The sequence below is a fragment of the Convolutriloba macropyga genome, chromosome 10 (genome assembly GCF_964194025.1).
Source record: "Convolutriloba macropyga chromosome 10, txConMacr16.3, whole genome shotgun sequence".
Classification (NCBI taxonomy): Eukaryota; Metazoa; Xenacoelomorpha; order Acoela; family Convolutidae; genus Convolutriloba; species Convolutriloba macropyga.
In genome coordinates this window covers 9954688-9970635 of record NC_134477.1, presented here as the reverse complement: position 1 = coordinate 9970635, position 15948 = coordinate 9954688, and the positions used below count along the sequence as shown (strand labels likewise).

The window sequence follows — 15948 nt, the reverse complement described above, 5'->3', positions numbered from 1 at the left end:
TGTTGTTATTTAGGTTTAATGATTGATACCAATCTAAACTTTGACACACAGCTAAACAAAACGTTAACAAATATGGCAAATGCTATTAGGTCAATTTACTTAAAAAGACATCATCTTGCGTTAAAAGCAAGAATCGGTCTTTTTAAATCACTTGTTTTGTCCCATCTAAATTTTAGTGCGTTTTTTCCAATCGTTGTTGATTATGTCACTTCAGAGAGTTAGTTGACGAATAAACTGGGGATGATGTTTTGCCACCTGCGCAAAAATTTTGACAATGCAAGAGATCTATTATTGAAAGACAAAACTTTACCAGCAGAGCTTTTTATTTAAAATGTTTTTCTTCTTATTTTTTGACCTCCTCTCACAATTTAAAGGGAGCAGACAAGAAATCAAAAACTCCTCTTTCAGGATTTTTGGAGATTACGAATTGAACGAAAACTCTAGAACTCTCCAGTTTTTTTCCAAAGAATAAGTGCCAATTCAAATGGAGTGATAGCTCACTGATCAGAAGTTTTCTAGGAATTGAAAAAATTTACCAATTGAAATCCGAAAAGAAAAAACTAAAAATAAATTTAAAGAAAAACTAAGTATCGAAATTGTCAAACTGCATTAACCTGTTCCAATAGATAGACAAGTAAGAAGTTTTATGAATTTTTTCTACTGAAGTATAAAAGACCAAACTATTCACATATTTACGAGGCAATTTTGAAAATTTAAATATTTCAGCAATTTTTTGTCGAGGTTAAAACCTTAATTTTACCTTTTTGAAGATTTAAAACAAGTGAAAATGCTTCACAATTTTGAGCGCCAAAAGGAACATAGGATTAATTAAACGTCTTGATCTGCGGATTTGGTTTAATTTTTTTAATGTTCTTGCATCCGGCCCGGTATTTTGTTAAAATTTTCTCTAGTTTAACTCGGATAATATCAAACAACTAAGTAGACAAGACTGTATAGCACACATAACTTTTGACAATGGTTGTATCTCTTTAAAATTGAAACACATCGCCCAGTAAAAGTTCACTAGCAAGAGGTCGTCAACGCAATCGATTTGAAATTCAAATAAGATATAAAACATAGCCGGTGAATTGCCAGAAAATAGCCGCAGTTGATCCTAATGATAAGGTTGATGAAGCCAGCGAAAGAATATAGACGACTGTCCAATTTTTTCTAAGGTTCAAAAAATTGCTCTAATTCGGTTTGCATTTCGAGTAAATATGGTGATTTCAGCCTTTAAATAGGAGGAAAATCAGCTTCATATTATTAACTGTTAGCAGTGTATTGAAAAGAATTTCGATAACCTAACGCACTAAGTCTGCAAAAGATAAATCTTCTGCGTGCGCGGGCTTTATTAGTTCATCTCCAGTTTAGAATTTGGATTTAGCCTTTTGACCTTCCTTTCAATTCTCATTACCAATTAGGTGAAACAGTGATTGAAGTAAGTTTGAAACCAAACGTGAATGTTGTGACTTAATTAAAACCAAAATTATGATGGTATCTTGAAGTGAAATAAAGAGGACAAGTCATGATTTACAATGTAAAGAAATGAATGAACTAAAAACGTAACTATCAACATTTAGGTAGAACAGATCTCCAAAAATAGACACAAAGTTTTTAATACTTGAAAAAAGCCAAAGCATCATCAAAAAGTTTAATAATTGAAATAAAATAAACCAATTTTTGGAAAACTGTGGTCTAAATTATAAAAATTCACAATATTCAAGAAAAAAACAGTTCACAGATTCAAGACTTTGAAACAATAAGTAACTCTAACAAATAATACTGTTCTGCCCGTCTGGCAAACCAATTAGAAAAAAAAGACAAAACTATAATGCAAATAATGTAAAAAAGTTTGGAATCCTGCGAAATAAAAGAAATTTAAAAAAATGCATCAAAAAGATTAAGAAGTTATTTTCACAAATCAGACTGATTTACAAGATCATATTAATCAACAAGGGGGGCTCGTATGACTTCTGTTTGTATTTAGACGAGGAGAGACTTACAAACAATTGAACAACTGAAATCATGATTTAAAAGTTCACATAAATTAGTTGATAAAAACAATAACCGAAATCAATAACTGCGAATCAAACGCACCAAAAGTTGCCACAAAAAAATCCAATGATACATAATATTGGAGAACTAAAGTACAAAAAATGAAAAAGGAAAAAATGAAGATTATATGATGTTTCATTAAAATTTTCAATGTAATAAAAATTAAACGATATCAACTGACTTTATCCAGAAATTTCACATATTTCAGATTAGAAACCCAATAAACCTGTCATTATCTGGACTAAAAACCAAGAAAATAAAGAGTATGATGACGCAGAAAATTTTTAAATGAGATCTCATTACAGAACTTAAAGTCAATGGAACTTTTCTCCGATGACAACATGCAATGAGGCAACGAAATACCGGAGAAACGGCAAAACTCATATATTCAATTTTTTTTCAAAAAAATAGTTTCAGAGTTATGAAAAGAAATCGCCCTACTCTAATACATTTAATGAATGCCAATTAGGCCTCATATAGTCCGATGAAACGTCATCAATGAGGTTAAAAACACTGCAAAAACGACAAAATGTGCTAGTAAAACTGAACATTGCATAATTGCATAAACAATCTTTGTAAAACAGGTCTTGTAAAAGTTATAAAAAGCAAAAGCTGTTAAATTAAAGACTTCAGGAATTTCTTCTATACATAATTAGAAAACCGATCAGACGTGTAATTAATAACACCAAGAGACAAGACAACTAATACGACAGCAGCTGAGGGCAACACTCAAAATTTCACTAATGCGTTATGAAAACAAATAAAGTGCGTATGTGCACGGAGAAAAGACATATATAAGCATTAGTAGCATTCGTGAAATAATACCATCAAAAATCAATGTGATTTTATAATATGTAAAAAAATTCTCTGCAAAATATTTGATTAAACATCAAAATTTCAATATACTTATAAAGCAGTTTGAAAATTTTTACGCACTTGAAATATTTCTTTTTTTGCTACATTTCCTACTGACGGCTGATTAAAATTTTTACTCTAAATGGGCCTTCTCATTGACAACAATAGCTCAAGAAAATTGTGAGCAGATCTTAAACAAAAGACAGCACAGCAATACATGGCTGTTAATCAATACAGAGGCTTTTTAGTCCTCTCCTTTTGTTTTGTTTGTACTAAAGTTAACTAAAATAAACAAAATTTAGATAACTATTTTACTTTTCGAAATGAGCAAATGCACTCTAAATTAAATTGAACTGAATTTACCGAAATTTTTAAATTAAACTATGGTTTAGGTAAAGTTAAACTCAACTTGAATTTGGCAACAGCGCTCTTAGTTCTGATCTTTCTTGTTTACAATATTTTCTTAATTTTTTGCAATAGTTTGCATGTACGTTCGAGTTCTATTTTTCCACCTAGGTAAGTTAGCAAACTAATTAACATGAGTGAGCTATTAAAAAACACGTTTTGGAAAGTTTATTTGTACAGAAGATATAGAGAACTATACAACAAAAGAAATAATTTTCAAATGTAAATCATTAGTAATCTTTTCTACAAAACTATGTGAGCTATAACATATAAAAATTGTAAGACATAACTTCACTCGTAGCAATGTTCTCGCGTTTTTTGGAATCTGATGAGCTGCGTTCCGTAATTTTCAATAAAACAATTCGGATCTGCTTCTTTTCCACCAGAAAATAACAATTTCTTGTATTTTTCTTCATAAATGTTCGCACAAACCATTTCAATTTTCAGCATTAAAAAGATAAATCTGTCCATTGTTAAACACATATAGAAACACTCTTGTGTGATTGCAACAATATTATTGTGTTTGTATTTTTCTAACATAACCAGTTATTATTCATCATTTGATAAACAATATAGCTAATTTGAGCTACGCAAGCCATAAAAAATGCCTTTTTTCGCCGATTTAAATACAATTAGAAAACGGAAGCAGCTTCCTGACCAGCTCCAACGCAGAACGGTTGTCGTTTAAAAGGCGGAGGGGTATTAGTTGAGGTGTGGGGTGCGGGGTAAGTGGGGGGTTTTGTTCACAAAAAAAAACGGAAACATTTATGGAGGGAACTTTTACTGGATCAAAATCAATTTAGGGATCTGTCGTCGCATTAACTTTTGCCAGCCTTCTTCCACATTTTCGTATCCATACTTGCCGATGTGAAAATCGTCCAAATTTAGCATGTTTTGCTGTTCCATGTGCCACACATACTCAATAGCCCTGTCAAATTCAGTTTCTGTTTCGTAAATAATACTTCCCATAATTCGCACTTCTTTCTCGTAAAGCTGAAACGGGCGAACCTCGGCGACTGCTTTTTCAGCGCAGCACCCGAAAACTAAAATGGTGCCCCCTTTTGCGATCTTTTCGATTGCTAGGGAGAGGCAAGGAGCGTGCCCTGTGCAGTCTACGATTATGTCGAATTCTAGATCAACTGAAGGGACTTTGTCCGCTTTAAGAGTTTTCACTCCCAGGTGTTCTGCCACCCCCATTCTCTCTTCTGATTGGTCGGTGCAGTAGATTTCTGAGTGACCTGAAATGACAGTCAATTCATATCTCTGTTCAGTGATCTCATACAACTGATCAGTTTGATCAATGGCTATGTTCAGTCAGAAAACTGAGCTGTTCAGTAAAAAAACTGAGTTGTTCAGTAAAAAAACTGAGCTGTTCAGTAAAAAAAAACTGAGCTGTTCAGTAAAAAAAACTTAGCTGTTCAGTGAGTTGACAGCTGTGCAGTCACTTCATAGTAATATTCAGCATATTTATAAAAGTTGTCAGTTTTCCGTTTGGTTCTGACATCTAGAAATTTAATCAGGAAAAGTAAACAGAAAAATGCAACGCAAAATAAATAAAACGCGATTGTGGAATTTTAAAATTTTTACCCAATATAATTATTCGGGAAATTTTTCTTCTTGAAAAGGCCACTGAGAAAATCCAAAAAAATATGTGTAACCTTCCATGTGTAATGGAAATGTGCTCTTTAACCTTCCATGTGTAATTTTTTCAAACTTTTTAAAGTAATTTAAAACCCTAAATATTTCGGAATACGCACCTTCGTGTTGGAATATTCGGCACCATAATAGCCCGATCATCCCTGCCCCAATGACGAGGAATTTTGGGTGTCGCATTTGTTTGAGTGAGTGCTCGATTCTCCAGAACCCATGCATCAGACAAGCAATGGGTTCGATTAGAGCAGCGCTGATTGATGTGAAACCATCCGGAAGCCGTCTAACGTTCTGAAAAAAGTCGAAGTTTTATCATCATGTTTTCTTTTCTTCCCGAGATCATGGATGCGTTAATTAGTGTTCAACGAGAGCAAAGCCGAATGTGGAAAAAAATGAAAATCATTGCTGAATTCTTAAATTCATTAGCCCAAAAACATGATTGGTTGAATTGATCACATTATCCTTAATTGCGTGATTGAGCGCAGGTCCACGTGTGAATGTATATGCCCATATTTCTTTTGTAAGAAATGAGCGATTGTGTTGACAGAATATTTAGTTCTCGGATCGCGATAGAGTTCCATTTTTGGGAATATTAAGCTTACTTTTGTGTTGAATTTGGCATACTCGCTGAGTCCCCCATCAATCTGGATACCATATGCTGCGTGTTTGAGACAGAAGTTGTCATTCACACCCTTGTATTTCTCACACTTCTCACAGTCTCCACAGGAGATATTGGGTTGTAGCACTACCCTGCACCCGACTGGGAAGTCAGAGGGGTCCACGTTTGAACCCAGTTCCAGTACGTCACCTATACTCTGAAATTATGTAGCGAATAATTAAAATAAACAATAAACTAGTAACCATCACAGTATGACTAACTGTTCTTTCAACGCCATTCCACCGACAACAGAAAATTGTAGCAAATTTTTTTCAAAATTTAGCCTTTTTCATCAAAAATTGCACGAAATAAGCTGCTTTAGTCCACTTTGTTTAAATTTGTTGGACAAACACACTTAAAAACTGCTGAAATAATCTTCTTTAACTCTAGAAAAGGCTATTTTTACTTGTGCATCCTTTATGAGTCTTATTGAATTAAAATTTTGCCGGTTTTTTGCTAATTCAACTCGATGATTATGCAAAATGCAGAATTTATATTTGATATATAGACTTTATTAAGTTAAATTACCCATATCCATAAATTTTGGAACAATTATGCTTTCCTAGGGGACGAGCGGCAATACCAAGTCTAATTTTGGTCTAGTTGCTGTTTTTTAAACCCAAAAAATATAGGATTGTATTCAGTCAATGTTTTTTAAAAATATTTTCGCATTTTTGACTTTTTGTACGTTAACTACAATCATTCAAATCGAAGCGCACAAAAGACAGGACCAATTGGCTTCCTACGGAGTTTCGAAGAAACAAAGCTAGTGTTTTAGTCGAAAGCTGAAGGTTTCTTCTTTTTGACTTTTAAAAACACATAATTGGAAAATAAACATCGGATTATAAAGCTATGCGAATTTTTTTGGTTAACTTGTAGCTTCAGTTAAATAACAAAAGGTCGTATCTAATTTATTGAGTTTCATTATTTTTTGCGGCTTTAAGTTATAAGTAGTGGCTTTTCTGCTTTGATACTACGTGTTTCCACAAAAAAAAATTGATTTTGAACATTTTTCTTATCTTGTCACTTAATGACAGGTCAGATATCAAATTATTGGCGTTTTGACAGAAAGCACAATTGAAAAAATCAGTTTTTTGGTGCATAGGCTATGGTTTTAACTGCTTCAGAGCTGCCTTCCAGCAGAAGTTAATTGAATTTTTTGATTTTGTTTTTTTCCGTACGCACTTGTTTTTGGTAGTGCTTTTTTTGTGGATAGCTAAAGGTTTTTATGATTTTGAGATCAAATGTTTTGAAAAAATAACTTTTTCTGTTTGTGCCCCGCCAGCTTAGTGGGCGCATATTATTTCCGCCCCCCGACGCACGTGCCATATTTTTACTTGATGATTTACTAAGTAATGGCTCATGCTTCGTAAGTGGGGTGCGCATAACGTACTGGGGGCACAATCGGAAAAGAGCCGGAAAAATATATAGACATATTTTACTATATTTGCACTTTGCTGTAATTTTTGTTTTAGCCTTCCTGCTACATAGTCTCATTAACTACAGGACACATATTAAATTATTGGTGTTGAGGAAAGGGACATTTGAACAAATATAATGTTTTTTGGTGCTTTGCTTATTGTTTTAACGGCGAGTAACTTATTCTGAATAATGACTGATCTCAATGGGTTTCTTTTGACAAATAAAAGAATCTATTAAATGTTTTCAGTTGATATCTAATGTTCTTACGGCTCTGAATTATTTGTTTTCGAAAAAAAAGAATCTATATTTTAACTTCTCACTTTTTGTTCTTTTTTTGTTTACTCTTGTTACCTAGCATCACTAGAGGTCTTATATCTTATTATTGGTGCTCACAGATCTCGCAATTGACTATAGCATTTTTATACGGATTACATTTTGGTTTTAGCGGCTTAGTTTTCTTGCAAAATTTTGTGGAAATTGTGTATTTCTTGTCTGAATTTCTTGTTTGTTTTGGTAGACTTTCGAGATATTCTGGATAATGACAGGTCTAACAATCTTCATACTGAGGTATGATTGAGCATAAACTTATTTTAAGAATTCAATTGATATCTAATGGTCTTCATTGTTTGAAATTTCCAAAAAAATTAATTCGCAAAAACATAATCATACTTTTTTTTAACTTTGCCATTTTTGTTCATATTTGTCTACTTGTTTCGCCTGAGTTTCATCGAAGACTTGTCCCATGTTATTTGATTGAATTAAAAGGTTTAGTTTAGGTTTTATTTGACGCAATTCGGACTTTGTTATTAGGTAATACTTTTTCAAAGTTGGACATTGAGTTTTGAAGGTAAATGTTTGTTGTTGCTATTTTAATTTTTGTTTGTCTTGTATCGTAGTCTTAATAATCACAAGTCTCCTCGGTCAATTAATGTGGCATTATTTACCTGTCCAAGTGATTTGAGTTGGAAGCATTTTTTTACTCATACACCAATTAATTTTGATCAAAATGTAAGTTTTTTTGAAAGTTTTCTGTCTCTTCCTCATTTGGTAGACAATTATTCCAAAACTGTGGATAAGCGCGGTCGGAACATTATGTGCGAACGCACATTACCTCCTTGTTCAAAATGAGTTTGGAAAGGGACAAATACTTCGGACGTCTAAATGAACCACTTGGTTTTGAACTATATGATTGTTTTGTCTATATGACATACTTTTTGGGGTTCAATTTGTTAAATTTGTGATGGCAAAAATTTTTGGATCTATTCTGCCTCCCCAGATTAGCAGCTTAGTTGACATATAAATTTTACGCCACAAGGCCGCACATCGTATTTCCTACATAGTAACGTGCTATAACAACACATATTTTATATTGGGGGTGGATGGGGGAACATCCCATAATGAAAGTATAAGTTGAGAGCACTTTCTTTACCTCGTGACCCATAATGACGCCGTCTCCGGCTCCACTGATTTTGCCCTCTACCAGTTTCAGATCTGTTCCACACACCCCACTGGCCACCATCTTGAGCAACACTTCATCTGGCTCCAAATTGGCAGGAAGTGGTCTCTCGTCCAGTTTCAGTCTCTTGTCTACCATGCAGTTGACTAAGGCTCTCATTTTGGGAGTGATTGATTGGATATATAATAGTTGAAGTAGAATGGATATTGAAGAGTCTAAAAACATATGATATCCTGAATCTAATCTGTCCCCCCCCCCCCCCCCCCCCCCAGCTTAGTGGGAATATATGTTTCATGACCCCCAGGCGCACGTGTATATGTTTTATGACCCCCAGGCGCACGTGTATATGTTTTATGACCCCCAGGCGCACGTGTATTATTTTTACATAGTAACGTGCTATATAACAACACATAATTTGTTACTAGGGGTCATAATGAACACTGGGGGGGGGAAACAGAATAGATCCGATATATTTTTGTTGTGCTCATAATTTCGAAGGTTTCAAATTAAATAGTTTTGTAATTTAGAGGAGAACAATTAGATTTAGAGTTTAATCTAGTACGTCGCTAAAAGCTAAAACAACGCGCCAGCTGACGGAAGTCGAATGTTCTGCTGCACTTAAGTAACAGAAAGGCACGCGATTATAAAAATATCCGAAGAAAATATGATTTTACGACCCATTTGAATAATTTTCTTTGACCCGACTTCATTACCCTGACCAAGTCGTCCCCTCGCACTAACGAAATATCATTTCCTCAACTGCTAGCAAGAAGAGAACAGTTTTTACCCTTTTGTTTTGCTTAAAAAGTTATAACTAAAGTCCTGGTCGCCGACGCCTCTTGCAATCAAGCTGACTGGGATCTAAATACAGCTCAAGGAACAAAATGTAAAAAGCAATAGGAGGCTAAATAAATGTTAAAACAAAAATCTTAGCGACCGGAGGGCCATAAGTGTCTTGGCAGGAGGCCACTTGAGCCCGGATACAAAATCCGAGGTGGCTAAGATTTATGTGCTAAACTATTTAGAGAACCAAAGGTTTAAAATACATCAAGTTGCACCTCAGTTCTTGAAATTTGGAGAAAATTTTGACACTCATTATGTAGTCCCCGCAGTTATAAAACTGCTGTCTATGCAAATAAAACTTCACCTCCAACCCGGCTCGACACCAAATGTTTAACTTGTAAGAACTTGCAAGTTTCTTGCAAAAAAGTGGTTAACTTGTAAGTAACTTGTAAGTCGAATGTTTAACTTGTAAGAACTTTCAAGTTTTTTGGTAGTTCTTACAAGTTAACCATTCGAAATCGACCCGGGAATCTACGTACCTACATATCTTTAATCAGTATAGTTCTTTCTGAGGTGATCAGTTTATTTCTTAAAACTTCTACTTCGGGAATCTGATCTAAAGTCAATGAAAACGACTCGAGTTAGGACTGACAGGAAAAATAGCAAACTTTAGTCCTAAAGCATCAAAAAAATCATTAACTCAAGATTATTTTGTCAGGTTGACTTCAGTTTTTAGCGCTTGATTATTTTTTAAATATGCGTTTTCTTAAAACAAGAATGTAGAATAATTTAGCTAATTAGTTATGCTAGTTGTTACTTGATAAGAAATGTACGTGGAAAATTACAAGCTCAAAAAACTAGTATGAGTTTTGTCCAATGTCTAATAATAAATTAGCTACTTCAAGTTAGTACTCTCACTTAGCAACCATAGCGTAGCTTTTCTGTCGAACATGTAATTTTTTTGAATTTGAATCAAAAAATGTCGGAACGAAGCACTCGGGCCGCTTACATGCTAGTCTTGATGACCTCTGCAACAAATTTATGATCATAAAATTGTGTTTCTATTTTTCCATACAAAAATGAGGCTAAAGAAGTTAAAGATGTGTGATTTGACTTTTTAATAGAATTACTGCAACGTCAATTTTTTAAATTAAGTTCCCATTCATAGACGCGACAAACTCCGAAAACAATTTTCTACGCTATCCTAAAAGCCGGAGTTAACTGTAAAAATATAAGTCAAAAATAGCTAATAACGGCTTAGCTTGAAAAAACCTAGATCATTACAACTTTTCTATTCTTATTTTTTTTTGGATCGAATAAGTTTGTGAAACGCACAGAATTGTGATAAAAAAAATTTGATTTCGAAAATCATTTGCTAACTTTGTTTCGTTACATCGCTTGTTACTTTTTTCAATTTTGGTTATAACATACAATACTACTTTCCTAATAAGCAGAATAGAAATTCGTGTCAAGATATTAAGCGAGATTCTTGATCTTTTGGGACGTGTAATATCCCACCTGTTGATAACAAATCATCCGCTTTCTTGATATTGAAAGCCAAGATAATGAAAGTAGCTGGCAGAAATGTCGGAGATTATATAGTATCTTTTAAATATGTGCTTAAAAAACCTGAAAAACCAACAGCCATTTAAATCGCAGATTCTCGCATAATAATAGTAATTTTGACAGAACCTTCCAAGCGTTTGCCAGAAAATTAATTGCTCTGGCACCTGTTAGACTCCAGTACAACAGCGGGTGAAAGCCGTTTTTTTGTTCAGAAATAGAATTTTTCATGGTAAATTTGGTTTCTGAGGGACAAAAAAGGCTTCATATGAAAAAAACTTCATACAACCATATCCTTTCCGCAAATTTTAAATTTATTTCTGCATGAATTTATGTAAAGTTAACTTCTGGTAATTATCCATAATACATATTCCATGATAGATAGATTGTCATCGTTATCCTTGTGCTGTATTAAGGATAACAGATTTTTTCGCAACTAATGCATAACTGTTGCTTAAAATGAGACTGCGCATTCACTAGCAAAATGTAAAAATTAGCTGGGATTTTTTCAACAATGGCCCCCACCCGTTTGTAAAAAGTGCTCCTAACCTTCGGGAGATAATAAACGAGCAATCTATGTAACAATCGGAGAAGCGTAAAAACTTGAAATTGAAAAAGAGCAATTCAAAAACAGAATTGTATGTTTGCTTATAAAATTTATGTTAATAAAAAGGGCCCAATAAAATTACTGTCTAAAAATTCTCGGCCAATCAGATTAGCTGAAAGTTCTATTTTTTATGCAAGAATTTTCTATATTTGGTGATACGTCACAATAAATATATTAATGCTATATTTATTAGCTGAATGAGAATATGCAGAGAAAATATTTCCCAACCGGAGGGTCGGGGGGGGGGGGGGGGGGTATTCAGGCCAAAGTAAAAAGTTAAATGGATCATTAGCAACTTAAGTTGCTACAAGACTTTAAACTGCGTTGTATCAACAAATAAAGCAATACGCAATGAAAAAAAAAGAATTATTTGCAAAATAATACGCGGATGATAAAAAATGAATTGTGTGCAAAATAATAAGCGCAGCAAAGCAAATATTTCAATTTCCAAGCGCTTCAATTGTCAAAAAAATTATGTCAGTTGATCTAAAAATGAATATTCCATAGGCTGACCTTGACGGTTAAAATTTAAACATACCTGAACTGGAAAACTTGTTGTAAACACTTGTTGATGACCACTTTTCAGACTATTGTAACTTGTCAAATAAACTCAAGTGATGTGTTCAAACTTTGCTTTTAACATTTCAACATTTTGGAAGACATTATTAGAAAGGTTGTTCAAATCATTTGGTATTATTACTATAAATAACTAGAAATGTCGAGCTAGAAATTGCGCGCCAACGTAAATTAGATCTGAACTGATTTTTGCTCTAAATGGCGAAATAATCAAATTTCACATCTATGACTAACTGTTGATTTAAAATTAATTGATTGCCATACAAAAAAAAATTGGACCTTACTTGGAAGATTTTGACTGCGGTCAATTCAAAAGCAAATAAATGTCTTTTGTAAATCGAAATTTACTTCGTAATTTTAATGTAAATAAGAACGTTAAAAAACTTTCAAAATCATTGAAAAAATGTTTGCTAAATTTTCAACATTCCAAAAATGGAAAACTCAAAGTGGCTAACAATTTGTATGTGTTGTCTCTGAATGGTTTACAGTGCAACACCACTTTCCATATATGGAACATTTTGGGTGTGTAACAGCTATAATTCCGATTGCATAATTAGGGAAAAGGATCTGAAATGGGTATCTTTTGATTTTCCTTATCTCATTTGATGCCTCATTGAAGCCGGTCTAAATTTGCCCGGTCATAGAGTTGGCCTGATTGAACACATTTGCGACGTACTAATAGAGACACTAGTTTATTCTTAACATAGTTAAATAAATGGTCGACCCTAATAAGATCTTTGAAGTCGCCAAGTTGAGTCATAAATGGCCAGAGCTCGACGTTCAACTTAACCAACTTTTACTGGTCAGCAAAAGTTAAAGAAGGAGTTATAAAATAGTTAGCGTAATGATCTTATTAGTTCAGTTGTTTTTGAAGTGCTCGAATTCGAAGTTATGATGCCTCAGCAGCTTTTGATTGCAGAGCTTTGAAACTTAAACTGAATATTCAAATGTATGTTCAAACTTGTTCTTATAGTTTGATTTCAAGGTTAGAATTCCCCTATTTACTGTTTCGCAAGCACACGCTCCTTAGCAAAAAGCTAACTAAAAACCGATAACGGGTCCAAACTTTTAGTGGTGGCTAATCTTACATTGTTTTTAATTGATGGAAAATAAAAAAAAATCTGATATTGTACATTAGATTCCCTGTCAACATCGGTAACTGTGACCTCAGCATCATTGACTCACGGGTAATACCAGTGAAATCGTGGACACATTATACTGGAATTACAATGCAAAAACTGATAACTTTAAAATAATGAAGGATTTGAAATTTTCACCAACCCGCTACTCAAATAATTAGATGACAAAGTCTTTAGCCAGTTCAAAAGATTAAAAACTCATAAAATGTTAAGATTGCAATTATCTGAAAATTTTGTTAACTATAATGATCGGTGGAAAATTTATATTAAAAATTGATCCTATTTTCTTTATGAATACCTGAAGAATTTTGAAATAGTACTTATTGACTTGCAAGTTTTATTGAAACCTAATGTTTTTCCTAGTTGACTGATAATTGCTTTTTATAGCTTAGTGCTCCTACCTTTTAACTCAAATTTGTTTTAATTCCAAATTTTGGATTTTATTGGTATCCAGGTAGCTAAGTCTATGGCTACTATCAAGCAGATTAAAACGCCTTAAAAAACTGTACTGATTAAAAAACTACCCACCTAGACTAGGTCTTATTCAATAATTCTAGCGTGGACTTCGTGTTAACAAAATTTGTTAACAATATGAGTAAACAAATTATCTTCACCAGGACCCCCTGCCATAGTTAAGAATTTGCGAAGACTTCAAGAAAAGTATCCAGGTGTCGGGAAAAGTTGTAAACTGTCCATTAATAAATTTCAATCGTAAAAAATACTTTACAAAAAGTGCCCTCAAAGAAATAAATTCAGTGCATTATGGACTCGGGGATTCTGCTCCAAGCGGTTCAGGGCTGATGAACGAAACGAAGAGATACATTGCTGAATGAATATTGCTGAATAAACAGCTATTGAATCGAAAAAGCCGGAGTAAAAAGCAAATTTGTAAAAAAAGCGCCATAGGAACAAAACCCATTTCTGATAAACAATAGAAAAAATGGTTAACAATTTTTCTCTAAAGAGAGAAAAAGAACTTTCAGCAAAGATTTCAAGTACTTAATTTTTGAAAAGTTTTTTGAATCTTGGTAAAAGCTTATGATCAGGTTTTTGTACATTTGATAACCTACTTTTTCACCAAGAAGCCGAAATTTTTCTTGAGTCACGCAAACAGGATGAAAAAATGACCAGTTGTTGTTGAGAGTATCAAAAATAAAAAAAAGAAATTTTTGTGCTATAAATCTGTAATTTGCCGTTTCTGATCTTTTTTAGCATTTGGAAGCAGCGATAAACAATTTTTTGAAACTAAACACATGAGATTACATCAGATGACATCATGCAGACAAAATCAAAACGCTGCTTATGTTTTAACATCAAAGTAAAAATATTTCTCTATCAAAGAAAATTTTTTTTTAAATTGGTTTTTTGGTGGGGAAATATAAACATTGTTTTTTCTATTTTGGCTTAAACTTTTGTAATATATTAGTTGTATTAGGGTACTTTTTCCAAATATTTTTGCTTCCAAAAAATTTCCGTTTTCAAAATCTTCCCTTTGAAAAAATTAAGTATCCAACCGATTTTGAGATTTTTTCTTTTTTTTTCTTATGAGCTGTTTGGCAAAAAAACAAAGGGCGGGGAAAAGTGGGGCACATTCACTGAATACACTGACGGCAAACTGCGGTTTTTGAATATGAGCAGAATCGGAAAAAACTCCCCCGTCCAGTGTTTCCCTCTGCTTCGTTTCGCGGCACGCAAGGATTGGCTACAGTTTTTTTCTTGATAGCCTCAGAGTTAAAATTGGATTAAACCATGTCATTGTTTCTTAGATCAGAGAGATAGGAAAAACGCTAATTTAATGAGCTTCCTTTTCGTTAAATTTTTAGTTGCTTCTTTTTATTTGACGTTTCGCTTTTCTGTACCAATTAATTAGAGAACCCAGGGTACGATTTCATCGGTCACAAAAACTTCGAGGTAGAGAGCTTAGTTGAGTTTAATTGAACTGAGACTTAATGAAGTAAAAGTCTATTTTTTATAACCTAAACTTAGTGTCCTGTAGGACACTAAGTTTAGGACAAAAAGAGACTTCGTTTGAAAATCCAACAGTTGACGCTTGAATCAAACCACTATAAATAATCGGCTGTTTCGCTATCGGAGATGAGAACGTTTGGTTTTTTTCAAATCCATTCTTTTTTAAGAAACATTTTTGTTCATTAATCTGCAAAATTGTATTCTTAACTTTAATTTCAAATGAAATTCAACACTTTGGTACCGTTTGCTTCTCTAAATACGTTAGAGGAAAATTTTAGTCCACCTAGGGTCTCGTATCTAGCACTTGAGTGCAAGCGCCCCCGTGACAGGGCAGCAAGTCCCTCGGGCGACTAAGGTTTTGTTCTAACATATACTTAAGACCATTTTCGCGAAAGTGTTCTGGCGTTATTTTATATCTGTCAGGTCTTTAAAATGCATGATAAGAACCCTGGTAACAGTACTGATCAGGGGCTGGCTCAGCAGCGCCGATTAAGACTTGCTCAGTCGTTCAGTCCATATGTAAAGTTATAAACTATCTTAAATTTGCGTTTTTCCTAACAATTTGATTGATTTGTTTGACGTTTGAGTTCATTCACAAACGTACAGGTGTTGCAGATACTGATGTGCTTGTTTTGCGCTTGTTAATAACTTCAAAAGCCCTAATAACTTCAAAGCGGGAACAAATAAAGGTGGTCCTAATTCGCAAATTGCTTCAATTAATCTCTTTAACTAAACTTCAAAAGATAACTCATTGTTTGCCTGAGTTAAGCCGAGAACAATAACGTGAACTTAAATGTTACGCATAAGATTT

At 33.6% G+C, this 15948-nt stretch overlaps 1 protein-coding gene across 1 annotated transcript; it reads right to left on the bottom strand.

Moving 5' to 3' along the window:
• Window positions 1–3468: 3468 nt before the first annotated feature.
• LOC142348276 (D-altritol 5-dehydrogenase-like) lies at window positions 3469–12115 on the bottom strand. Its single transcript, XM_075399572.1, has 5 exons — window positions 11993–12115; window positions 8475–8716; window positions 5568–5780; window positions 5073–5256; window positions 3469–4553 (listed from the first exon to the last, which is right to left on the bottom strand). The coding sequence occupies exons 2-5, from the start codon at window positions 8658–8660 to the stop codon at window positions 4096–4098; spliced, it is 1041 nt and encodes a 346-aa protein (XP_075255687.1). The 5' UTR covers window positions 8661–8716; window positions 11993–12115; the 3' UTR covers window positions 3469–4095.
• Window positions 12116–15948: the final 3833 nt, after the last annotated feature.

Coding starts and splice junctions, on each gene's coding strand:
- LOC142348276 (XM_075399572.1), bottom strand. CDS start 8,660: ATGAGAGCCTTAGTCAACTGCATGGTAGACAAGAGACTGAAACTGGAC. Junction 5,781..8,474: donor GCGTCATTATGGGTCACGAG/GTAAAGAAAGTG, acceptor ACATAATTTCAG/AGTATAGGTGACGTACTGGA. Junction 5,257..5,567: donor ATGCCAAATTCAACACAAAA/GTAAGCTTAATA, acceptor GACTTTTTTCAG/AACGTTAGACGGCTTCCGGA.